The sequence below is a fragment of the Hyla sarda genome, chromosome 1 (genome assembly GCF_029499605.1).
Source record: "Hyla sarda isolate aHylSar1 chromosome 1, aHylSar1.hap1, whole genome shotgun sequence".
Lineage (NCBI taxonomy): Eukaryota > Metazoa > Chordata > Amphibia > Anura > Hylidae > Hyla > Hyla sarda.
In genome coordinates this window covers 310216011-310243244 of record NC_079189.1, presented here as the reverse complement: position 1 = coordinate 310243244, position 27234 = coordinate 310216011, and the positions used below count along the sequence as shown (strand labels likewise).

The following is a 27234-nucleotide window of genomic DNA, read 5'->3' as shown; positions in this document are numbered from 1 at the left end:
AGCACTCAGGCCTAAACTAACTTCCGCATCAGAGACAGAGAATCCCTGTCACTTCCTGTTGTGAGTGAATCGCACACCAATAGATGGAATGCAAACTGGCAACAGATGGTCCAAGCTATCAGCACGCCCCCTAAGAGGGAGTGGTACTGATATGAATCAGTTTCAGAGCGTATGGAGATAGTGCTACTTAGTATTGCTTAAAATAGCTTATAAAATGAAGGTGTTCGGAACATGATTATGTATTAAAAAAAAAAAAAAGGACACACATAACATTGTAACACTATTCCAAATGATATCAGTTGTCTCCCATGACAAACTTTCACAACATTTACATCTTGACAAATTACATCTGTAAGAACCACATATATTTGGAGGATTTTTTAATGGAGACTTATTTGTCCTCAATCGGCTGGGAGCCACTATAATTATTCTAGGTCAAGCCGGCAAAACTCCAAGAAAAGGGTTTTTCTGCAATACATACCAATGCCTGGTGAATATCTTGAATAATGTTTAAGAAAGGGTTAAAAGTGGTAATAAAACTTCAGCCAAAATCATTAGATGGACTCTCACCAGGGGTTTTAGACTGTATACAATCTAGTTGGGACAAACCACTGTCTTTTTATTACGCTGCAGTGAGTTCTAATGGATAGACCTTCTCTCTAAAATGATTTGCCATTAATTTACTGTGTTTTTCATAATCGGCTGTGTGTGTGTGCGCAATTTCTCCTCAGCCGACAGAATTGTCCAAATGGTAAATTTTTTCTCCAGGTCTTGTGTTCACCCAGACACACATGTATGTCCTTTCTATGCAGTAGCCCCTAACACATCAATAACTACCCAAAATAAGGAGGACAACAATATTAATACATTCAATCAACCCCTTTCCAATATCCCTCTTCTGGATGCAGTAAGAATAGATAGCCCTGTTCAGCTAGATAGTTCCTCCTCTGTAGATCTAGCAGATTCTTTGATCCCAGTTAGAGATGAGCGAAGTTACAGTGATTCGATTCTTCACAAACTTCTCAGCTCGGCAGTTGCTGACTTTAGCCTGTATAAGTTTAGTTAAGCTTTCAGGTGCTCCGGTGGGCTGGAAAAGGTGGATACAGTCCTAGGAGAGAGTCTCCAGCCCACCGGAGCACCTGAAAGCTGAGCTAATTTATGCAGGCTAAAGTGAGCAAACACAGAGCCGAGAAGTTCGTGACAAATCGAATCACTGTAACTTCGCTCATCTCTAATCCCAGCATATAAGACTCCATCTGCCCATCCACACGCTGAATGGTCTCGATTCTAAATATCCGTTGTTGTTGGTCTGTATCCATACTGACAAGGATTCATTTTCTATCCATTCTACTTCAGTTTCTTTTTTAGAACTCCCAGTCTCCCCAACCCCAAATTTCGGGAGACAAAAATCCCCCCACACCCAACACAGTGCTTTACACTCAGAGGAACCTAAGAAAACTTATGGTAAAAGGCTTTTTTCTATTAAAGAAGCTAATGGAACTCCAAATCCAGAAATAGGTGATATTTTTCCCTCTATACTTGACCCCCCCCCCCTACTTACTACTAAACTTAAACCTATATCCCTCTTGGCTCTAGAGGTTTTCATATTGAAACCTTTTTTGGATTAGTGGCCTCAGAATTTAGAAATATTAATTCGGGCATCATAATAACTGACAACCTCACCAAAAAAGAGCAACCAGCCCCTAAATCGTTAGCCGATAACTAACAAATTTTTATTAAAGGGGCAGGCAAAGGGGTAGGAGTGGTAGTGCAAAATAGAGCAGATTACATGAGGGAAGTATATAACATACTCTCAGATTGCGAATATTATGGCATAGTAGACCGAGACCCGACTCCTTCGTTTACTACTGATTTATGAAATGCTTATATGGAGGTGGTCCTGACTAAGAAAGAATGTATTTTTTTGAAAATAACCATCTTCCCAATAGAGATGAGCGAACTTACAGTAAATTCGATTCGTCACTTACTTCTCGGCTCAGCAGTTGATGACTTATCCTGCATAAATTAGTTCAGCTTTCAGGTGCTCCCGTGGGCTGGAAAAGGTGGATACAGTCCTAGGAGACTCTTTCCTAGGACTGTATCCACCTTTTCCAGCCCCCCGGAGCACCTGAAAGCTGAACTAATTTATGCAGGATAAGTCATCAACTGCCGAGCCGAGAAGTTCGTGACGAATCGAATTTACTGTAAGTTCGCTCATCTCTACTTCCCAATATACATAAAGATAAATAAAAAAAAACAGGCCGCACTATTATCACAGGTATTCATTCACTAACTTCTAATCTATTGCAATATCTATATTTACAACTACAAAAATATGTAGTTAAAATAGACTAATATTTACAGGACACTTCTGATTTGTTATGATCTCTTCAAGGTTTCAAGTGGTCATCATCTTTCCATTGGGCAACCCTGGACATTTCTGTACTTTAGAGTAACATTCCACACACCAGAGGGGTTAAATCTGTAGGTAATTTCGTGGAAGCAGACCTAGATAGGCCCACAGCTCAAAATGATTTTATTATGCGTGGCATTGAATTTATATTGACAACATTTTCCAATTTAATTCCACCATACATTTGCAAAGCCTCGGAACCGCATGGGCACACGCTTTGCCCCATCGTACGCAAATTTATATATGGGGGATTTTGAGAGACATTTTATTTATTCTAGCGACCCCTGGTCACAGTTTTTATTTTATTTTATCGTAGGTATATTGATGATCTCCTCATCATATGGGATGGGGGATCAATGCTTTTAATGATTTTGTTTCTTACATAGAAACATATTGTGTCAGCAGATAAGAACCATTTGGCCCATCTAGTCTGCCTAATAATCTTAATCCTATTAATAGTCCCTGGCCCTATCTTATAAGAAGAATAGCCTTATGCTTATGCCATGCATGTTTAAACTCCTTCACTGTATTTGCAGCTACCACTTCTGCAGGGAGGCTATTCCATGCATCCTCTACTCTCTCAGTAAAGTAATACTTCCTGATATAGATAATAGGTAAGTCCGAAATCAGGAAATGCAGTCTGGCGGTGGTGCAGCCTTAGCCAATCATAGCTCATCTCACACACTGAACTGCTTTGGGCCCATTTTTAACATCTAGCAATGTGGGTTTCAAGTTATAGTGTTATATGTTTCTCTGTTTTCTTTTTTTTTTTTTTTAATAAATAATCATGTTCCGAGCACCTTCATTTTTTATATGCTGTTTTAAGCAATACCAAGCAGCACTATCTCAGCACTTTTTTTCTAAATCCGGATGTCCTGGCAGCAGTATATATTGCATTAAGCAATACTAAGTAGCACTATCTCCACACTTTGTTTAAAGAGTACCTGTCACCAAATAAACTTTTCTAAACTAAGACTATGTTCCCTAACTACTCCTAACACTCCTCCCACCCTTAAAAAAATTTCAGAGCTTTAAAAAGCTGTGTATTATACCTTTATTCTTGCTCACATAATGCAATCTCCCAGCAGGAGAAAGTGGGCATTTCTCTGCTGGCATGACATCACTGAAGCCTGCTGGGGGCCACTTCCGCCCTCACATTGTTGGAGTGCTGTGATGAATAGAAGACCTCAGGCTCTGTGCAGCTTTCAGTGAGGCTCTATTCATGTTTCAGTGAGGCTCTATTCATGTTTCAGTGAGGCTCTTTGCAGCTTTCAGTAAGGCTCTGTGCAGCTGTCAATCAAGCTCAGTGCAGAGAAACACTTCCTGAGTATGGACTCCTGCCAGGCCGGGAGGAGATCAAACTCGCTGTATTAATTGTAGCAGGGAACAGAACAGAGCTACCTAGTGTCCATTTTTTTCTATTACATTTTAAACATATTTATGTTGATAATTTAAAAAGCAAGTGAATGGGAAAGGGTCTGCTAATTTCACAAGGAACACTATATTAAAAGTTTTATTTGGTGACAGGTACTCTAAGTCCAGACACTCTGATACTTTATTTATATCAGTACCACTCCCTCTTAGGGGGCATGCCGATAGCCTGGACTGTCCGTTGCCAGCTTGTGTTCCATCTTTTGTTGTGTGGTTCACTCAGAACAGGAAGTGACGGGGATATAGTCTCTGACACGGACGTCCTTTCCGGCCTGAGCACTTGGATCCCGTAATGTCTTCCTGGACGCCAACAGATGAGAGCCGTCTGGCAAGCTTTACCCTGCGGTGAGTTATTACGATATGTTCCCCCCCAGTGTGCATATATCTTTTTGATTTTATGGATTTAAATAATTTCAGTATGTATGTTTGGTTTTATTGTCAACTATAATGGGTGTGTGTGTATGTATGTATATATATATATATATATATATATATATATATATATATATATATGTATATAAATAGCAATCCAAGGGAAGCAGCACCCCAAAAAAACAGGTAGTATGGTGCACGCAGAACCGAACCCCGGTCAATGGTCCATATGTAGATAAATTAGTAGAAATCCGCAGCACACAAAATGATGAAAGTGCAAAAAAATAAAATTTATTCCATATCTTGGTGAAAGTTACAGCTGTAACTTTCACCAAGATATGGAATAAATTTTATTTTTTTGCACTTTCATCATTTTGTGTGCTGCGGATTTCTACTAATTTATATAATAGACACAAGGGTCAAGTCCTGGGGAAAAAAAATAAGGGGACTCTAGGGCTGTTCCGGCTAATGCGAATGGTGTTCCTGCTGTGGATAAAGTGCAGGAACTCCGTTCCCACACATTCCTGCAGGACTTGACCCCTGTATATGTGTGTGTGTGTATATATATATATATATATATATATATATATATATATATATATATCCTTCTTAATATCGGTATACATTCTTGTCCTGTTATCTGAAGGAGGAGGTCGTATCCTCAGAAAATAATTTCATAGTGGACTTAAAGGGGTACTCCACTGCTCAGCGTTCAGAACAAAATGATCCGAATGCTTAGAGAAGGCGCCAGGGACTTATGGCAAAGCAGTGACATTACAAGGGGGCGGGGCCGTGATGTCACGACTCCCCGGCGCTGGCTCTAAGCATTTGGAACAAGGAGTACCCCTTTAACCTGTTGGGGCGAAGGGCGTATGCATACGCCCTTGCGTCCTGGTACTTAAGGACGAAGGGCGTATCCATACGCCAGTGGGAATTTCGGTCCCCGCCGCGTGCCGGGCGGGGACCGCACCGGGGTGACTGCTGATATCTATCAGCAGGCACCCCCGTGCAAATGCCCAGGGGGGGTCATTAGACCCCCCCATGTCGGCGATCGGCACAAATCGCAAGTGAATTCACACTTGGGATTTGCGCCGATTCCGGGTCATTACGGGTCTATGGTGACCAGGTATATAAGGGGGATCGCGGGTGTCTAAGACACCCACGATCCCCCTGAAGCGATAGGAGTGAGGTGGCACCCCTCCTCTCCCTGCTATTGGTGGTCTAGACGCGACCACCAATAGCAGATCGGGGGCGGGGGGGGGGGGTTTACTTTTGTTTTCCCCATCCTGCCCACCCACAATAGGCGGGCCAGAACGGGGAAAACGAAGAGGAGCGGCGCCGAAGATCACTTACCCGTATGGAGGCTGCGGGCGACGGAGATCGGCGGGCGGCGACGGAGATCTGCAGGCGGCGTGCGGCTGAAGAGGACGGCTCCCTGGATGCGATGGAAGCCGGTGAGTTGCCTAGCAACATCTAGAGGGCTACAGTCTGAGACCACTATAGTAGTCTCTAGACTGTAGCCCTCCAGATGTTGCAAAACTACAACTTCCAGCATGCCCAGAGAGCTGTTTGCTGTGTGGACATGCTGGGATTTGTAGTTTTGCAACAGCTGGAGGTCTACAGTTTAGAGACCACTGCACAGTGATCTCTATACTGCCCTCTAGATCTTGCAAAACTACAACTCCTAGCATGCCCACACAGCTGTTTGCTGTCTGGGCATGCTGGGAGTTGTAGTTTTGCAACATCAGGAGGTCCACAGTTTGGAGATCACTGTTCAGTGGTCTCTAAATTGTAGCACTCCAGATGTTGCAAAACTGCAAATCGCAGCATGCCCAAACAGCAAACAGCTGTCTCGGCATGCTAGGAGTTGTAGTTGCGTACCTCCAGCTGTTGCATAACTACATCTCCCAGCATGCCCTTCTGTGATCAGTACATGCTGGGAATTGTAGGTTTGCAACAGCTGGGGGCACACTGGTTGGAAAATACTGAGTTAGGTAACAGAACCTAACTGAAGGTTTTCCAACAAGTGTGCCTCCAGCTGTTGCAAAACTACAACTCCCAGCATGCACGGTCTGTCAGTACATGCTGGGAGTTGTAGTTTAGAAACAGCTAGAGGTTTGCCCCCCCCATGTGAACGTACAGGGTACATTCACACGGGCGGGTTTACAGTAAGTTTCTTGCTTCAAGTATGAGCTGCGGCACCAGTGTGAATGTACCCTAAAAACACTACACTACACTAACACCTAATAAAGAGTAAAACACTACATATACACCCCCTTACACTGTCCCCCCCCCCCCCCCCCCCCAATAAAAATGAAAAACGTATTGTACGGTAGTGTTTCCAAAACGGAGCCTCCAGCTCTTGCAAAACAACAACTCCACGCATTTCTGGACAGCCACTGACTGTCCAGGCATGCTGGGAGTTTAGCAACAGCTGGAGGCACCCTGTTTGGGAATCACTGGCGTAGAATACCCCTATGTCCACCCCTATGCAAATCCCTAATATAGTCCTCAAATGCGCATGGCGCTCTCTCACTTCGGAGCCCTGTCGTATTTCAAGGAAACAGTTTAGGGCCACATATGGGGTATTTCCGTACTCGAGAGAAATTGCACTACAAATTTTGGGGGGCTTTTTCTCCTTTTACCCCTTATGAAAAGGAAAAGTTGGGGTCTACACCAGCCTGCTAGTGTAAAAAAAAAAAAAATTTTTACACTAACATGCTGGTGTTGCCCTTTACTTTTTATTTTCACAAGAGGTAAAAGGAAAAAAAGACCCCAAAAATTTGTAACGCAATTTCTCCTGAGTATGGAAATACCCCAGATGTGGGCGCAAAATGCTCTGCGGGCGCACAACAAGGCTCAGGAGTGAGAGCGCACTATGTACATTTGAGGCCTAAATTGGTGATTTGCACAGGGGTGGCTGATTTTACAGTGGTTCTGACATAAACCCAAAAAAAATAAATACCCACATGTGACCCCATTTTGGAAACTACATCCCTCACGGAATGTAACAAGGGGTACAGTGAGCATTTACGCCCCACAGGTGTCTGACAGATTTTTGGAACAGTGGTCAGTGAAAATTTAAACATTTTTTGTTTGCACAGCCCACTGTTCCAAAGATCTGTCAAACGCCATTAGGTTGTAAATGCTCATTGTACCCCTTATTACATTCCGTGAGGGGTGTCGTTTCCAAAATGGGGTCACATGTGAGGGGGGTCCACTGTTCTGGCACCACGGGGGGCTTTGTAAATGCACATGGCCCCCGACTTCCATTCCAAACAAATTATCTCTCTAAAAGCTCAATGGCGCTCCTTCTCTTCTGAGCATTGTAGTTCGCTCGCAGTGCACTTGATGTCCAAACATGGGGTATTTCCATACTCAGAAGAAATGGGGTTACACATTTTGGGGGGCATTTTCTCTTATTAACCCTTGTAAAAAAGTAAAATTTGGGGGGGAAAAACAGCATTTTAGTGCAAAAAAATTTTTTTTTTCATTTACACATCCGACTTTAACAAAAAGTTGTCAAACACCTGTGGGGTGTTAAGGCTCACTGTACCCCTTGTTACGTTCCTTTCGGGGTGCAGTTTCCATAATAGTGTGCGATGTGGGGGTTTTGCTGTCCTGGCACCATAGGGGCTTCCTAAATGGGACATGCCCCCCAAAAACCATTTCAGAAAAACTCACTCTCCAAAATCCCATTGTCGCTCCTTCGCTTCTGAGCCCTCTAGTGCACCCGCCGAACTCTTGACATACACATGAGGAATTCTTACTCGAGAGAAATTGGGTTACAAATTTTGAGAGTTTTTTTCCCTTTTACCCCTTGTAAAAATTCAAAAACTGGGTCTACAAGAACATGCGAGTGTAAAAAATGAAGATTTTGAATTTTCTCCTTCACTTTGCTGCTATTCCTGTGAAACACCTAAAGGGTTAACACACTTACTGAATGTCATTTTGAATACTTTAAGGGGTGCAGTTTTGATAATGGGGTAATTTATGGGGTATTTCTAACCAGAAGACCCTTCAAATCCACTTTAAACCTGAACTGGTCCCTGAAAAATTCAGATTTTGAAAATTTTGCGCAAAATTGGAAAATTGCTGCTGAACTTTGAAGCCCTCCGATGTCTTCAAAAAGTAAAAACATGTCAACTTTATGATGCAAACATAAAGTAGATATATTGTATATGTGAATCAATATATAATTTATTTGGAATGTCTATTTTCCTTACAAGCAGAGAGCTTCAAAGTTAGAAAAATGCAAAATTTTCAAATTTTTTATGAAATTTTTTAATTTTTCACTAAGAAATGATGCAAGTATCGAGGAAAATTTTCCACTAACATAAAGTAGAATATATGTCATGAAAAAACTCTCTCTGAATTAATGCTTAAGGTGACAGTGGTCAGATTTGCAAAAAATGCTCCCGTCCTTAGGGTCATAATGGGGTTAATAAATCTTTTGCTCTGTGGATTTGCAACAGATTTATTATTGCGCTATTTAGGACACTGTTTTAATGGCTAACAGTTTTTTAGTGGCACAATCATTTTGAAGTGGTTATTCCTATGTCAGAAATTGAATGCAACAACCTGCCAGGATGTGCCAACAGCTACTGTTTGGTGGAGATCCAACTGCTGGGACTCCTAATGATCCTACTAAACTGAACAGGCCACAATGAAGCACCATGTCCGTTCATTTTTTTCCCAACATAGTGGCATGACTCTACGCAATGAGAAGAGATAGCCTATCAATATTAATATCTGCAATGAGATTAACCCTTTAGCATTTTTCTTTTATTCCTGTAAGTTTTGATTTATAAGTGAAATAAAACAAATAAGGTTTTTTTGTACTCTTTTTGTACACTCCCATAAAAGGTATCATAAGTGATCTTCTGACTTTTCTTTCTTACTGGCCTTTAACCCCTTAAGGACTCAGCCCATTTGGGCCTTAAGGACTCAGACAATTAAATTTTTACGTTTACGTTTTTTCCTCTTCGCCTTCAAAAAATCATAACTCTTTTATAATTTCATCCACAGACTAGTATGAGGGCTTGTTTTTTGTGCGACCAGTTGTCTGTTGTAATGACATCACTCACTTTACCATAAAATGTATGGCACAACCAAAAAAAATACTATTTGTGTGGGGAAATTAAAAAGAAAACCGCTTTATCTAAATTTAGCTAATTTTGGTAGGTTTCGTTTTCACACTGTACAATTTACGGTAAGAATGACATGTGTTCTTTATTCTTTGAGTCAATACGATTAAAATGATACCCATAATAACATACTTTTCTATTACTGTTGAGCTTTAAAAAAAAACAAAAAACAAACAAACTTTTTAACCAAATTAGTACGTTTAAAATCCTCCTATTTTGAAGACCTATAACTGTTTCATTTTTCCGTATAAGCGGCGGTATGAGGGCTCATTTTTTGCACCGTGATCTGTAATTTTTATTGATACCATATTTGCTTATATAAAACTTTTAATACTTTTTTTATTAATTTTTTTGGAATAAAATGTTCTAAAAAAAGCAGCTATTTTGGACTTTTTTTTTACGTTCACGCCGTTCACCATAAGGTATCATTAACATTTTATTGTAATAGTTCGGATATTTATGCACGCGGCGATACCAAATATGTATATAAAAAAAATGTTTACGCTTTTTGGGGGAGAAATAGGGAAAATGGGATAATTTACGTTTTTATTGAGGGAGGGGGTTTTTCAAATTTTTCTACTTTTATTTTTACACTTTAATAGTCCCATAGGGGACTATTTATAGCAATCATTCGATTGCTAATACTGTTCAGTGCTATGCATAGGACATAGCACTGATCAGTGTTATCGGCTATCTTCTGCTCTGGTCTGCTCGATCGCAGACCATAGCAGAAGACTCGTGTAAGGCAGCGGAGGCAAGTGAGGGGACCTCCGTCTGACTTTCTGGATGATCTGATCTTCGCAGCAGTGCTGCGGGCGCGATGCTGCAGATGCCGTGATCTGTATTGATCACGGCATCTGAGGGGTTAATGGCGGACATCCACGCGATCGTGGATGTCCGCCACTACCGGCAGGTCCCTGGCTGCTATCAGCAGCCGGGACCTGCCGTGCATGACCCGAGCATCGCTCCGATGCTCGCGGTTATGCTTAGGATGTAAATGTACGTCCTGGTGCATTAAGTACCAGCTCACCAGAACGTACATTTACGTCCGGCGTCGTTAAGGGGTTAAATTCAAGGCTATTAATACAGGAAACTAGTCAATTTATGAACATCAGATATCAAGGCCAAAGAATATTTTCGGAAATTCTAATTCTGAGGTCCTTTAGCAGTAACTGAAATTATTATAAGAACATGAGTAATAAATAGCATTTCATCGGAAAAACAATAGATGGCACTGTTGCCTGCATATAGTGATCTGTTACATCTGCTGCATTTATTATGTCAAACATACAGAATATACAGAACCCCCTGAAGCTATATATATATATATATATATATATATATATATATATTATACTGTATATAGTAGTGAACAATAATTATAATGCAGTCAATAATTCACGTAGGCAGGATGAGTATTAGAGATGAGCGAAGTTACAGTAATTTGATTTGTCACGAACTTCTCGGCTCGGCAGTTGCTGACTTTAGTCTGCATAAATTAGTTTAGCTTTCAGGTGCTCCGGTGGGCTGGAAAAGGTGGATACAGTCCTAGCAGACTCTCTCCAAGGACTGTATCCACCTTTTCCAGCCCACCGGAGCACCTGAAAGCTGAACTAATTTATGCAGGCTAAATCAGCAACTGGCGAGCCGAGAAGTTCGTGAAGAATCGAATCACTGTAACTTTGTTCATCTCTAATGAGTATCTTCTAAAAATAACTAAGGCTATGTTCACACAGCCGTAGGCCCCGTCTAGATTTTCTCCGTTATTACTTCCTAAACGGACCATTCTACTAACGGTTGCAAACTGATGCAAAGGGATGCTATTTAGTGGCATCCGTTTGCATCAGTTTTTCATCCGTTAGTATCAGCCATCTACAGACTCCTGCAGCCGGGACTACTACTACCATCATGGAACAGACTGCTTTCCATGATGGGAGTAGTAGCTCCCCCAGCTACGGGAGTCTGCCGGCGGCTGTGGAGGCTACATTAGTGTTTGTACTACTAACCCCATCATGGAAAAGAGTCTGTTCCATGTTGGGGGTAGTAGTACATGGGCTGAGGGATTGATCGCATCGGGTCTCACTTCTGAGACCCGATGCGATTAGCAGTTATAAAGCAGGGGAGCTGGCGGCATGCTCCGCTCCTCTGCGGTGTATATACTGTGTAAACTTTCATTTTGAAATCCCCTGCTCCTCAGTGCTGGCCATTCAGGGCTCCTGGCAGGGGATTTTTAAACCACTACTGTGACTCCCGGCAGGGTTTTTAAACTACTACTGTGACCCCCAGATGTATGCCCCATACATGTTTATATTAATTTATTGGCACCAGTGTGCACATCCTTATTCCCCCCCAGTGTCATCTTCTTGGAGCAGGGCAGCAGCGGGACATGTAGCGAACCGGCGGCAGTGAATGAAGCCAACAAGTCCCGCATGTAGTCTTCATTCATTCATTACCGCCGAATTGTCCCCGCTGCTGCCCTGCTCCTAGCGCAATCAGATTGCACCACCGGGACTATTCTCTGCTGCTCATCTCCATAATCGACGGAAACGAGCAGCAGAGAATAGAGATGTCCCAGTGGTGCGCTCTGATTGCGCTAGGAGCAGGGCAGCAGTGGGACATGTTAGGTGGTGATGGCAGCATCGGTGAATGAATGAAGCCTACATGAGGAATAAGAACACCGGGGGGGAATAAGGATATTCACACTGGGGCCAATAAATTATAAATGTGCATGGGGACATAAATTTGGGGGTCAAAATAGTAGTTTAAAAACCCTGCCGGAAGCCCTGAATGGCTCCTCGGTGCTGGCCTTTCAGGGCTCCTGGCGGGGATTTCAAAATGAAAGTTTACACAGTGTATACACATCGCAGAGGAGTGGAGCATGCCACCAGCTCCCCTGCTTTATAACTGCTGATCCCATCGGGTCTCAGAAGTGATGGGGGTAGTAGTTCAAACACTGATGTAACCTCCCCAGCCGCCTGCAGACTCCCGCAGCCAGGGAACTACTACTCCCATCATGGAAAGGAGTCTGTTCCATGATGGGAGAAGTAGTAGTCCCGGCTGCGGGAGTCTGCAGGCGGCTGATACTAACGGATAAAAAACAGATGCAAACGGATGCCACTTAATGGCATCCCTTTGCATCAGTTTGCATCCGATAGTAGAATGGTCCATTTAGGAGGCAATAACGGAGAAAATCTGAACGGGGGACAATGGCCATGTGAACCTAGCTTTATTCTCAGGCTAGGACATAAATATGAGATCATTTGGGTGCTGGCATTCGGCAACTTGTTGCCAGTCAGCTATTTCGCATTGCTGCAGTGCCACCATCTACAGTAAAACAAAGTAAGGAACAAATGGCTCCATACATTGTGTAGTGGCTGTTCAGGGTTACCCTATCTCAGTTCTTATTCACTTCAATGAGAACTAAGCTGCAGTAGCTCAGCTTGGCCTCTACATTGTAGGGACTGTCATTCTTCATGCTCTGTTTGACTGTGTATGCGTATGCTATGGTAAACAGTTGACATGCGGGGGTGCTGATTGTTAGCACCTCACTGATCTGATATTGATGACTTGTCTTCAGGAAAGGGTATCAATACATTCTGCCCAGAAAACCTGTTAAAAATAATTTAAAAAAATGCAGCACTTGCCTATTATGACACATTAATCTAAATACAGGCCAACACCCTATTAAAAAGGTACTGGACAGGCTTAAAGGGCTATCCAGGGAAAACTACCCACAGAATAGGCCATAAATAGCTGACCGGCGGGGCTCCGACAGCTACTGAAGTAAATGGGAGCTGCACTAGAGTAACCCAGCGTAGCTACTACACAAACAGATCCAGGAGTGTTGGGAGTCAGCACCCCGCTGATCACATATTGATGGATATGCTACCAAACAATTTTCCTTGGAAAACCCCTTTAAAAAGAACACCCATTTGCAACAATCCCGTTTGGTTATAAAGATCCCCTCGGAATCAGCTGATCTGTTGGAGAACTTAACAACAAATGTTCAGTTTCCTTGTAGCCCCTCAACTGGGAAAATAAAGCATTACATGTTGCCATTTAAAATCAGTGAATCATTTATGTATTGCTCAGACAAGTCAGATCCTCCAGACACTAATTGTTGGATGATGTAACAGGTAGTATTTTTTTTGCTATAATGTGTTTTCAATACTGCAAGTCCCCTTTTACCCATACAGGATTACTTGTGTGTGTTATAAAGCAAGCTTCAGCTTCAGATCATTTATAGTTTACACTGTAAGTACCTTTTTAATTTTTACTTTAGCTGATAATTTAGAAAGTCTTGTTTAAAGGGATTCATACACTTATATGCAATTTATATTACATATTAAATGTGTGTGTATGTGTGCGCGCATGTGTAACTTCTCTTTATGCACTTCATTCCATTTTAGACAAGTGGAAATTTCAAGTCCTGTCCTAGACTAACAACTTGCCTGTTCCCATAGTTACAAGTACACAAACATACATTCCTGTGTCTGTCATCTATGCTACCTGCATTATGTATTTTTTCCATTATTCAAGTGTGAAGCTTTGACCAACTTCTGAGAAAACAGAAACTACAAATTCTTGAACACACACTGGGGGTAGTAATCAAGGCTACGCCAAGCACAGACCTGACAAACAGTTGCAAATCTTCTTTTGCAAACAATGTAACTGCACTAAAATTTGTGTGTTTATGTCCGGTCAGCATCATGCCCTCCAAGTGGGTGAGTGGGGCATTGCACCCCCCTGGGCACAAAATTTTATACAATTTATGCCTGCAATTAATTGTAGTATCATTCTATGCTCAAAGCTGTCCTTCTTAATAAATCTGGTGCGGGTGAGAAGGGCAGCACTTTACCTAAGTCCGGCATATGGATACAGCAGTCTTGGTAAATTCCCCCCATTGTTTTCTAGTAAGTAGCGTCAGGATTACTGAAATCTGGTCACTAATTAAATTAACACTAATTAGAAACAGAACAGCGTGTTCACCTGCACTAAACCCAATACATGGTGCTATAGTGTAGGTGAACTGGATTACAATGAGGTATTATTTAACTGGATTTGCAGTCCGGTTACAAAGATACCCATTGTATTAGCCTCCATTGCTATTAAGCAAAGACAGCTATTAGCAATAGATTTGGGTGACACCTTGTTGTAATGCGATTCAACCTCGTGTATTGGGTTTAGTGGGGGTTAACAGTCTGTCAGTTCCTTTAAACAAAAAACTTACAGCAAGGTTTTTGGACAATACTGTATTTCTTTCTAGATAAAATAGTGACTAAAAAGATGTAGCTTTAACAAAAAAAAAAAAAAAAAAGAAAAAAAGCCTGCAAAACCATTCATACATGTATACCACTGTAAACTGAGAGAATATGGTTTACTCCTCTATAAATTCTATTCATAAATTTACATAGAAAAAAAAAACCAAGTCCCTTTAAAGAACACCAGAAGTGCAGACATTGTGATTGAAATGGAATTAAAGAATTAAATGGGTATTCCTATCTCCATAATCTTTTTTTAAATTGTAGGGCATGTAAAGTTATACACTTTTGTAAAAAAAAAAATAATAATATATATATATATATATATATATATATATATATATATATATATATATACACACATCACTTTCAACGTGCCTGCTGGTGCTGACTTCACACCCTTTCTCTGCATATAGCAGGAGAGAGCCAGGATCCTACACATAAACAATGAATTCCCATTCCACCTTATCTGCCAGGAACCTTACCCTTATTTAAACAATCAGTTACCCTTCAGACATTTGGGGGGGGGGGGGGGGGGGACTCTGTCGCTTGTGTGCAAACTTTACTGTGCCTTTAAGTGAGGCAGACAAAGTGCTAGTAGCTTGCACACAACATATGTGTCTGAAGTGTCAATTACTCAGCAAGAGCCCTCACTGCTGAAAGTAAGAAGTGGAAGGAGCCTTGGCTGAAAAAGGGTGCAGTCAAATAAAGAGGATACTTGGTAACAAGTTGCTAGCTGTACATAAGTGTATATTATGCTTAAAAATGTGTAACATCTATTTGAGGTCATGTATCATAGACGCTGTCAAGCAACTTTTTACTCAATTATTATTAAAAGTCACAATCCTATTCTGACAGCACCTGGTTTCCACTGCTCACAAGAAATGCCCACTCATCACTAGCGACAGAGGTTACCTGGCACAAACAATGACTGGCTTAGCAAACATCCTTGGTTCCAGAGGAGATCAAGATGTGGTGAGAAGTAGAACCCATATGCCATCACAATGGTAGAAGCAGGGGATTATAGAGTGTACTATGTCCCTAGTCGAATAAATAAGTTTTACTCTTACATACTACTCGATCTATACAAGTGGTTGTTGATAGGATTAACCTTATTGTACACTATGAAAAAACAGAAGATACTAGAGCCTGGTTGAACTTGATGGACGTATGTCTTTTTTCAACCATACTAACTATGTAACCGATACTGTACATTCGATAGGTACAACAAAGTCTGTCAGCTGTGGCTCAAATACTATAGACCACCTTCCTTAGATAACCTAACTCATCTCTTTTCCTAACTTCATAGGGCTACCTTCCCAACAGCAATGGTACCCACAACAACTCAATGACACAACCAAGTGACCTGTGACTTGAATTCCCCTACATCAGTGTATCCCCAAATGCAGTCCTCAAGTACCCCATGTTTTCAGGGTTTCCTTAGTCTTTCACAGGCATCAGCAACATGTTATCACCTGTGAAAGACTTAGGAAATCCTGAAAACATGGCATGTTGGGAGTACTTGAGGACTGTGCTTGGGAAATGTGGCCCTACATAACTGTATCTTTCCTGTTTTCCCTATTGTTATTTCATGAGTTACTATTGACATATAACTCATTACTGAAATGTCAACTTCATGACTGCCCATCTCCCCACCCCCCACCCCTCCAATGCTTTTTTTCCCAATAAGGAAGCAACCTAATATAAATCATTTTTGCCCTTAAATAAAAAGGAAAAAAAATCACTGGATGAATCATTTAAAACCTTGTCTAAACATACACAACATACCCGGGCAAAGGGCCTCCATTTGTCAGTTCAAAAACCTGATGTGGATTCAGCAGTTTGCGAAAACTGTAGAGAAGGTCACGGCCTTTGAGACCTCCACTCTTTGGATTGACAAATACCAAAAGAGGGCAGGAACTTTGAGGTAATTTTTCATGCTGGAAAAAAAACAGGAAAAAACATTAAAAACATGTTAAGATGAAATCTAGTCAGTAAGACATGGGTTCAGTAATGGACTGGACTGTCACCAAATAAACTTACCTTACAGTTAGTCCTAAGGTATAAGGCATTAAATCATATAATGCAAAAGAAAAAAAAAAGGCATAAAAATTGTGTGTGACACATGAAAAAAAGGGGTCTTTGTTTTCTAGTGTTCTACTACATCTAAACTACAGGGGAACTAATGCTTTGGCCTGCATGGCCAGGTCACAGTTAAGTCTTACCAGGTAAGCCAGATCTCCTTTAATGCAAAGATGTTATAGCTTTGACACATCTATCCATCTATGGCTGTTTATACTATACCACAATTTTTACTGGGCTTCACCTTGAATAAAAAGTTATAATAAAATGAATCGGTTTATAGGGATATTCCAAAGATATGTGTTAAGAGGGCAGTTAAATAGAACAAAAAAAAAAAATGTACTCCACTTTCTCCCCTGCTATCCACATGTTGGACCCCTTTTTTTTTTTTGGGGGGGGGGGGGGGTTTCCACCTCCCTAAGTACTTTCACATATACAAATATTTCCTCAGAAAGGACTTTATTTTATTAGCTATAAGTTTCTTACAGAGTATCTAATAAGTATGGCAGCACATATTAACTGTGTGGTTAGGGCTATGTCCACCCATTCTATGCTTATTCCTCATTCTTCAATCATGTCCTAGTCATTACAATGAGAGATTGAAAAAATATAGAATATTCATAACATTGGATGGGCATACCACAGCAAACATGACGGAGGCAGGGAAGCTTGGCAAGCCTGTACCTTCCATTGTGCATAAAACTTAATTTGCATACTAGCAACAAGGGCAACATAAAAATTTAAAAAAAAAAACACTAGACCGATTTTAGTAAGTAGATCATTTTACTCAGGTTCACCTGAACTATAACCAAGTGTATTGGGTTTAGTGCGGGTGAACAGGTTGGCAGTTTCCCTTTAATTTGAAACCTGATGGTGTAAGTCAATCCATGATAGTATAAGAGGAAGGCACTTGTAAGGCTTTTAAAAAAATGTATGATATGATAAAGGCAATTTTGGCTATTCAAAATGTCCCAAAATTTGTATTATTGAAGGAGTACTACTTATTTCATCATTCAATATTCAAAAGAATATACCCATGCTGAAAGCAACACAATAAAGAGCTGATTCAACTAGAGATGAGCGAACTTACAGGAAATTCAATTCGTCACAAACTTATCGGCTCAGCAGTTGATGACTTTTTCTGCGTAAATTAGTTCAGCCTTCAGGTGCTCCGGTGGGCTGGAAAAGGTGGATACATTCCTAGGAAAGAGTCTCCTAGGACTGTATCCACCTTTTCCAGCCCACCGGAGCACCGGAAAGCTGAACAAATTTATGCAGGAAAAGTCATCAACTGCCGAGCCGAGAAGTTCGTGACGAATCGAATTTACTGTAAGTTCGCTCATCTCTAGACTCAACATAGACAAAAATTGGTCCAGCCTGCCATTTTCAACAGGATCATCTGACTATCTAATGAGTTAAGGGGGCCCCGCAACTCTCCACTCACATAATGATCATGCATTTTGGATTTAATTGTCAATTTCTCCGTTTTTGTGGGATATAATCTGCTGTCGGGAGGTCTTGTTCTTACCTTAGTTGAGCCAAGAATCATGTTTATATCTCAAGTGTACGCCAATATTTTTTACTACTTTGTGCATTTAATAATCATCACCACATTGTAGCCACCCAGATATGTTACACACATTCAGTATAAGGGCTAAACCTAAAGGAAAGCACTCAAGTGACATAATTCTAATAGTCTAAAGTCAACCATATAACTATGGCAGTTCTCATACAGTCTCCTATTAGAGTTAGTGTTTGTTTCAAGGGAATCGATAATTAAAGATTAGTATGTCCCCAAATTGTTATGGGCACTCAAGTAAAAAATAAAATAAAAATAAAAACACCAAAACTCATTAACCCTTGGCATCTGATCAAAGGGACTGTGGCAAAAGCAGTCATCAATCTTACCAATATTCCTTTCCTTTTCACTATACTACTTATCAAGACACAGCATTAATGTAATTTACTTGCCCTTCTTGCCAGGAAGCAAAGTAGCGAATATGCAGATGCTGAATAGTAATGGAAGTCATCCCTATACAGGATGTACAGCCTAAGCAAGTTTTGCATTGCTATTAGCAGCTGGTAAGAGGGGTCAGATTCATGTTTGAGTGAAGGGGGATAAAAACAAATACTTCTTGGGAAATGGCAGGATTAGATCGGTGCTGAACGGACCATCATCAATGTAAAACAAAGGAAGTTCTTTAACGACCACAATGCAACATTTATTTATTTTTTGCTCAATTGCAGCTTCATCGACCATTGGGACGTTGATAGGGTAAATGCACTTTCTTAGCATTAACTTGGATCTAATACATCACACCATGGCTCGCTTTCCTCTTATATTGTGAGTGAAGTGGGGGACACGTTCCTCCATTTTTTTTTTTAAATAGTAAAGAAAATCACAAAGAACAAATGTACTAAGCTAAGCACAAGGAAATTGTTATGTTACATCAATGCTATTATTGATGATGTTTACACTTTTGGAAATAAGTAAAGCAAATCACAATAAAACATGCATTGTGCTTTTCTACATTAGGGTAACTTACCATGATATGAGGGATTATAGTAGCTGTAAGCTGCTTGTTGTTAACCGTAGTGTCTTTAACTAGCATAAATATTCGCTCTGCTTCAGAAAAACAGGAAATCTGCAACACAACAGCACCTGGAAAACATATACGGTAGTAGTCAACATTACTGCAAGTACAGTACAGACCTATATAGTTTTCACTCATAATTCACATATTAGAAACAATATTTGTCACCCTAAAAGCCTACATGATAATTTAAGTACCATAAGTACCCTCTTGTAGATCGGAAAGAAAGTGTCCAGTTTAGTGTGGATGCAGATCAAGCAGTAAGTAATATGCCACAACATATTATGCAGCCCTCTAAATTGTAGTAAACTGTAAAAATGTCTACATTTAAACTTACTTAAGTTTATTAGCCCTTATTTTATCACCCCTAACATTTTACAATGCAGTTAAAAGGCAACCATTGAACTTTCTAAATAGGAAACTACATAAAAAACTATACGTTACCTTGGGGGGCATAACATGGAATGACCGTGACCACATTTTCTGTAAAGAAAACAAAATGCATTGTAAAACTGTACACTTTATTATATACTAAATAATATGTGATAAAATAAATTAAAAGGACTTTCAGAAGGGTGATTAAAAATATATTAAAGCCTAAAATACTTTCTGCAATTACATTCTGCTACTCAACAATGATAATTGTGCCTAATTGTACAGTAGGAATAAATGTTTTATGTCAGCATAGTAAAATCTGTGTTTCCGTTAATAATCCAATCCTTCTACTCAGTTAATCTCAGATTACTTTAATGGGCCTTAGAACATACAAACTAAGCTCTTTAAAGACATTATGCTTTAAGGAAGATCAATAATCTCTATGCCCATATTGAAAACCAGGGTAGGCTTAAATTTCATTCAATAAGAAAATCTGCTCACCCTTTATTTCCAGGCTGTCTTTTAAGATATTGTTATATTCCTCATTAGAAAGTAAAACTGGTAAGCCACTCAGCAAGAGGTCTACTTTAATGACATGCTTTGTGTTTTCTTCTAAGTAAAATCTAGTCTGATTCATTTGCCGGATAGAGGTCTAAGATATGAAACAAAAAGAGTTAAACACATTGTTAGCAACAGGAGGTGTCCAGGTTCTGAACAACATACCGTATTTATCGGGGTATACCACGCACCGGCCTATAACAAGCACCCTCATTTTACCAAGGATATTTGGGTAAAAAAAGTTTTTTACCCAAATATCCATGATAAAATGAGGGTGCGTGTGTGCGCGTGTATACCCCGATATACCCCCAGGAAAGGCAGGGGGAGAGAGGCCGTCGCTGCCCGCTTCTCTCCCCCTGCCTTTCCTGGGGTCTAGAGCGCTGCTGTCGGCCCTTTTCACCCCCTGGTTATCGGCGCCGCTGCCCGTTCTGTCCCCCTGACTATCGGTGCCGGCGCCGATAGCCAGGCGGAGAGAAGCAGCGCCGACAGCCAGGGGGAGAGAAGGGGCAGCGGCACCCATTGCCGGCGCCGCTGCCCCGTTGCCTCCCCCCATCCCCGGTGGCATAATTACCTGAGTCCGGTCCGCGCTGCTCCAGGCCTCCGTCGTGCGTCCCCAGCGTCGTTGCTATGCACGGCGCGGCGCTCTGACGTCATGCGCCGCGCCGTTCAGCGCATAGCAATGACGCCGGGGACGCACGACGGAGGCCTGGAGCAGCACGGACCGGACTCAGGTAATTATGCCACCAGGGATGGGGGGAGGCGACGGGGCAGCGGCGCCGGCAATGGGTGCCGCTGCCCCTTCTCTCCCCCTGGCTGTCGGCGCCGCTTCTCTCCCCCTGGCTATCGGCGCCGGCACCGATAGTCAGGGAGACAGAACGGGCAGCGGCGCCGATAACCAGGGGGTGAAAAGGGCCGACAGCAGCGCTCTAGACCCCAGGAAAGGCAGGGGGAGAGAAGCGGGCAGCGACGGCCTCTCTCCCCCTGCCTTTCCTGGGGGTGTATCGGCGTATAACACGCACACAGACTTTAGGCTAACAATTTTAGCCTAAAAAGTGCGTGTTATACGCCGATAAATACGGTAATTCAAGACTAATGCAATGTTTATTACTATGCATTTTTGTCTATTATAGCCATTGGCATCAGCACTATTAGAAAAAGACTACGAACCTTTTGTATGTCTGTAAGTCTGTCAAGAATTAACTCTTCAACCGGCAGAACCATTCTCTGCACTAAGGAAACAAGGTAATAAAATAATTATTCTGCTGGAAAAAGTTTTAACAGTCAGCTTACTTGATTTATTTTAATTAAAGTGCCCAGAACTAATAGGTAGTAACAGGGAGAATTACACCAAAAATATTACAAAGCAATATATTTAACATTAAAACATGATCAAACATTAGGTAATTTCTTATTATATATCCTCTTTAAGAAATATTACCTTCACACAATATTAGCTGACAGGTGTATTGCTCTCAAAGGGGGAGATTTAACATTAGGAGTCTATTGTAGACACAGATCTACACCTTTACACTGCCTGTCTAATTTACACTTTTGCACAAAATTTACTAAAAATGCGCATAATTTTGTCCAGCCCATTTTTGGAGTTTGGTGTGATATTATGTCCAATTAGCTTTTTTTCCTCCCTTTTTTGGTTTAGTTCCAATACACACAAAGGGAATAAACATGTGTATAGCAAAATAAGTGTTATTGCAATCCTTTTCTGAGAGAAATATTTCATTATCTGGAAAAATTTAAGGGGTGCCCACATTTACGGCCATGACTGTACACTGCATAATCAGCTCTACCGTACACAGTCACATAGAATCCCACATTAAAACTTCTATCCAAAAAGTATGCAGAAGAAAAACATGCAAAAAAAAGAATTGCGCAAAAAAATTATGCAGTATAGATAATGAAAACGGTGTGTGTGTGTATATATATATATATATATATATATATATATATATATAGATACATTTCCCCCAAAGAGAGTACCCATTTTCTAATCTTAACAAGATCAGGTTCCATGCAGTTCTGGAAATCACCTAAGATATTTTTAGTTTGTGTTATGAGACCCACAGTAAGGTGGTCATAATATATGGTTTTATTATACAGTAGTAAGCAATAGTTAATTTTTGGGGATACAATGTTTTTAACACAACATCATTTTCTTTAACCCTAACTGTAACTATGTAAGAAGTGGTATGAAAGTCAGTGTGAACGATGCCATAGTGTGTGATGATTTTGAGGAGGTGGAATCACTGTGGGTAGAATTACAAAAGGAGGGAAATACTGAAAAAATAATATTTGGGGTAATCTACAGACCCCCTAATATCACTGAAGAGATAGATGTTCGGCTTCATAAACAAATAGAGAGGGCCGCCCGGGCAGGTACAGTGGTAATAATGGGAGATTTTAACTATCCAGATATAGATTGGGGTCCGGGGTTGGCTAAAACTACAAAGGGGCGACAATTCCTAAATTTATTGCAGGATAATTTTATGGGCCAGTTTGTGGAGGACCCAACAAGAAGTGATGCCTTGTTGGATCTGATCATTTCCAACAACGCAGAGCTGATTGGTAATGTAACTGTGCGGGAAAACCTTGGTAATAGCGACCACAATATAGTTACTTTTGACTTAAAATGTAGAAAACAAAGACAGGCGGGGAAAGCAAAAACATATAACTTTAAAAAGGCAAACTTCCCTGGGCTGAGAGCTGCACTACAGGACATAGACTGGGGGGAGGTGTTCTCAAATACTGATACAGAAGGTAAATGGGACATCTTTAAATCAACTCTAAATAACTATACAGCTAAATATATACCAAAGGGGAACAAATATAAACGATTAAAATTAAATCCTACATGGCTGACACATGATGTTAAAAGAGCAATAAACAACAAAAAAATTGCCTTCAAAAAATACAAATCTGATGGGTCAGCGATAACATTTAAACAGTACAAAGAGCTTAATAAGATCTGTAAAAATGTAATAAAAACAGCAAAAATTCAAAATGAGAGACAGGTGGCCAAAGAAAGCAAAACTAATCCTAAATATTTTTTTAGATATATAAATGCAAAAAAAAAAAGGACAGAGCATGTAGGACCCCTTAATAATGATAATGGGGAGGTTGTCACAGGCGATCAAGAGAAGGCGGAGCTACTGAATGGGTTCTTTAGTTCTGTATATACTAGGGAAAAAGGAGCTGACATTGGCCAGGTCAGTGCTGGTAACACATCATGTAATGTACTGAACTGGCTTAATGTAGAGATGGTACAAGGTAAGTTAAGTGATATAAATGTAAGCAAATCCCCAGGGCCGGATGGACTACACCCAAGAGTTCTTAGAGAGGTAAGTTCAGTAATATCTGTACCCCTGTTCATGATATTTAGAGATTCTATGGTGTCTGGTATTGTGCCAAGGGACTGGCGCAAGGCGAATGTGGTGCCAATCTTCAAGAAGGGCTCTAGGTGTTCCCCAGGAAACTATAGACCGGTAAGTTTAACGTGCATTGTGGGTAAATTGTTTGAAGGACTTATAAGGGATTACATACAGGAATACATAGGGGATAATTGTATTATAAGTGATAGCCAGCATGGGTTTACTAAGGATAGAAGTTGTCAAACCAATCTAATTTGCTTTTATGAAGAGGTGAGTAGAAGCCTTGACAGAGGAATGGCTGTGGATATAGTGTTTCTGGATTTTGCCAAAGCATTTGATACTGTCCCTCACAGACGTCTGACAGGTAAGTTAAGGTCCTTGGGCTTGGAAACTTTAGTTTGTAACTGGATTGAACACTGGCTCATGGATCGTACCCAGAGAGTGGTGGTCAATGATTCGTACTCTGATTGGTCCCCGGTAATTAGTGGTGTACCCCAAGGTTCAGTACTGGGCCCGCTGTTGTTTAATTTATTTATCAATGATATAGAGGATGGTATTAACAGCTCTGTTTCTATCTTTGCAGATGACACCAAGCTTTGTAGCACGGTACAGTCTATAGAGGATGTGCATAAGTTACAGGATGACTTGGATAGACTAAGTGTCTGGGCATCCACTTGGCAAATGAGGTTCAATGTGGATAAATGTAAAGTTATGCATCTGGGTACTAATAACCTGCATGCATCGTATGTCTTAGGGGGGATTAAACTGGCAGAGTCACTGGTAGAGAAGGATCTGGGTGTACTTGTAGATCACAGACTACAGAATAGCATGCAATGTCAGGCTGCTGCTTCCAAAGCCGGCAGGATATTGTCATGTATAAAAAGAGGCATGGACTCAAGGGACAGGGACATAATACTCCCCCTTTATAAAGCATTGGTACGGCCTCACCTGGAATATGCTGTTCAGTTTTGGGCACCTGTCCATAAAAGGGACACTGCGGAGTTGGAAAGGGTGCAGAGACGCGCGACTAAACTAATATGGGGCATGGAACATCTTAGCTATGAGGAGCGATTAAAGGAGTTACAATTGTTTAGTCTTGAGAAGAGACGTTTAAGGGGGGATATGATAAACGTATATAAGTATATTAATGGCCCATACAAAAAATATGGAGAAAAACTGTTCCAGGTTAAACCCCCCCAAAGGACGAGGGGACACTCCCTCCGTCTGGAGAAGAAAAAGTTTAGTCTCAAGGGGCGACACGCCTTCTTTACCTTGAGGACTGTGAATTTATGGAACGGTCTACCTCAGGAACTGGTCACAGTAGGAACAATTAACAGCTTTAAAACAGGATTAGATACATTTATGGAACAAAATAACATTAATGCTTATGAAGAAATATAAAATCCCATCCCTTCCCCAATATCGCGCCACACCCCTACCCCTTAATTCCCTGGTTGAACTTGATGGACATATGTCTTTTTTCGACCGTACTAACTATGTAACTATGTAACTATGTAACTAATATGTAGCAAGATATCGCAGAGGTGTTTCACCTCTGACAATCATCCTGTACTCTAGACTATCGGTGAAATTTTAATTGTATGGCTAATATTTAAATATTCGAGTATTTGTTACTTACAACAGAATTAACATTGTAGGGAACAATAAAATGTTATTTAGTTAAGCTGTTTTGGAATCGTATCACATGGAGATCAGCTTCAGGAATAAAATGTTCTCAGGTGGGTGTCATGACCGACTGCGGGGACAGGGAGAGTGAGCCCTAAACTGACCCTAAAAAAACTCTCCCTACCTACTTGCCCATACACCCTAAGTGGTGAATCGACAACTTGGAGACGGTCCATGCCTGTGCTAAAGTTCAGCATCGTAAAAACACAAAATATACATAGTCTGTCACAGGCCAGAACAGAAAAAGAAAACTACTAGACAACCAGATATACCAAACAGGATACAAATACTAACAGGGCAGAATATGAACAGGCAAACTGATAAGGAAACATAGGACAATGTTCACACTGGGACACAGAACAAACAAACTGGAAACCTCACTCCACAAAAGGAGTAGCCATTAATAATAAAGCCAAATAGACAACTGGAGAGTGGGCACACTCCACTGTGTGGTCAGAAAAAATGGCTACAAGAACACCAAACTCTACAACGTAGAGGAACACTGGTAAGGATACTAGACAGGATATTTCTCAAGATACAAGACTAGAACTGGATGAGTCTTAATAGACTCCAGGACACCAAACAGGAATTATAAAATGCAGAGCACGGATAACACAAGCAAGACTAACTCAGGGTGAACACAGACAAAGCAGAACAAACAAACCTAATCCTAAAAACGACTAAAGTAACACAGACTGAAATACAAGGAGCATGCTATTTAACAATGGATAAAAACCCAGATAAAATGACAAGATAAATACAAGGTAAATGCTCAAGCAGACATAGACAGAATATTGCACAGACAGACATAGTGACATTACACTAAATAAACAGCACTGAATGCAGGAGAAGTCCGGCTTAAAGGGGTACTCCGGCCTTAATACATTTTGATAGGGATAAGATATCAAATCACAGGGGTCCCCCCTGATGGGGACCCCCGCAATCTGTCATTTAGCACCCACCTTTGCAAGCTCTCCGCAGCGCTGGAGGCTCCGAGTGTGCAGCGTGACAACCACAGGGCCGGAGTATCGTGACGTCAAGGGGGCGTATTTGTGATGTCACGATACTCCGGCCCCGTGGCCATCACGCTGCACACTCTGAGCCTCCAGTGCTGCGGAGAGCTCGCAAAGGTGGGTGCTGAATGACAGATCCTTTGGATATGGGATAAGCTGTATTAGGGCTGTAATAACCCTTTAAAAAAGACACACCTGAGTTCTAGTGTGTGAATACACACCTAAACAGAAAAATACAAAAACAAATAAATGGACATTACAGTGGATTTTGCAGGACTAATTCTTATAATTAAAATCTAATGTTTCATAATAAATTAAACTGTATGGTGTTACTTATCCAGTAGTAAAAACAGAAAAGAACTTCCTTGTAAAACAACACACAACTTTCTTGTAACACAGCACACAATTATATATTGCCTATATTTTATATTAGAATTCTTGTATTAGTCTGTTGAGAAAAATACATTATTTCCCTATTTCCATAGCCAGAGAAAAAAACATGCTAAGGTTTAAATTCTTACCTTGTTTGCTGCCCATAAGTACTTCTACTAATCTGAAATTCTCTAGATTTTCCTTCTGTAAAATAAAGATCGGTTGTAGTTCAAATCTCCAACTTTTAAAAACTTAACCTGACAGCATCTTATCCATATGGATCAAGGCTAGTTTAACTCCTAACCTGCTCTGGAATGCAACTGTAATATGCACATGTGAAATCAGCCATTTAGGGGGAGGGGGGGCGTATAGTTGACATATTGCTGATACACTGCAGATTTTCGGCAGAAAAAATTGTTCCAAAGGCTGAACTGGATCCAGCTGGAAGGAGAAACACCTTCCTTTACATTTTCCCTTCCAATTGGATATGCTTCTATCTTTGGTTCATTTTGTGCTGCAAAGAATCTGCAGCATGTGTTCACAGCCT

General features: G+C 40.9%; 1 protein-coding gene across 2 annotated transcripts in view; it reads right to left on the bottom strand.

The window, feature by feature from the left end:
* The window catches only part of DGKQ (diacylglycerol kinase theta), a 200338-nt gene that overhangs the window by 34425 nt on the left and 138679 nt on the right, over window positions 1-27234 (bottom strand). For both annotated transcript variants that reach the window (XM_056518257.1, XM_056518256.1), the window contains 6 exons: window positions 26837-26891; window positions 21401-21462; window positions 20177-20327; window positions 19745-19783; window positions 19253-19368; window positions 16413-16564 (listed from right to left, as the gene is read on the bottom strand). In XM_056518257.1, the coding sequence (XP_056374232.1) occupies window positions 16413-16564; window positions 19253-19368; window positions 19745-19783; window positions 20177-20327; window positions 21401-21462; window positions 26837-26891 (575 nt within the window). The remainder of the gene's footprint in view (window positions 1-16412; window positions 16565-19252; window positions 19369-19744; window positions 19784-20176; window positions 20328-21400; window positions 21463-26836; window positions 26892-27234) is intronic.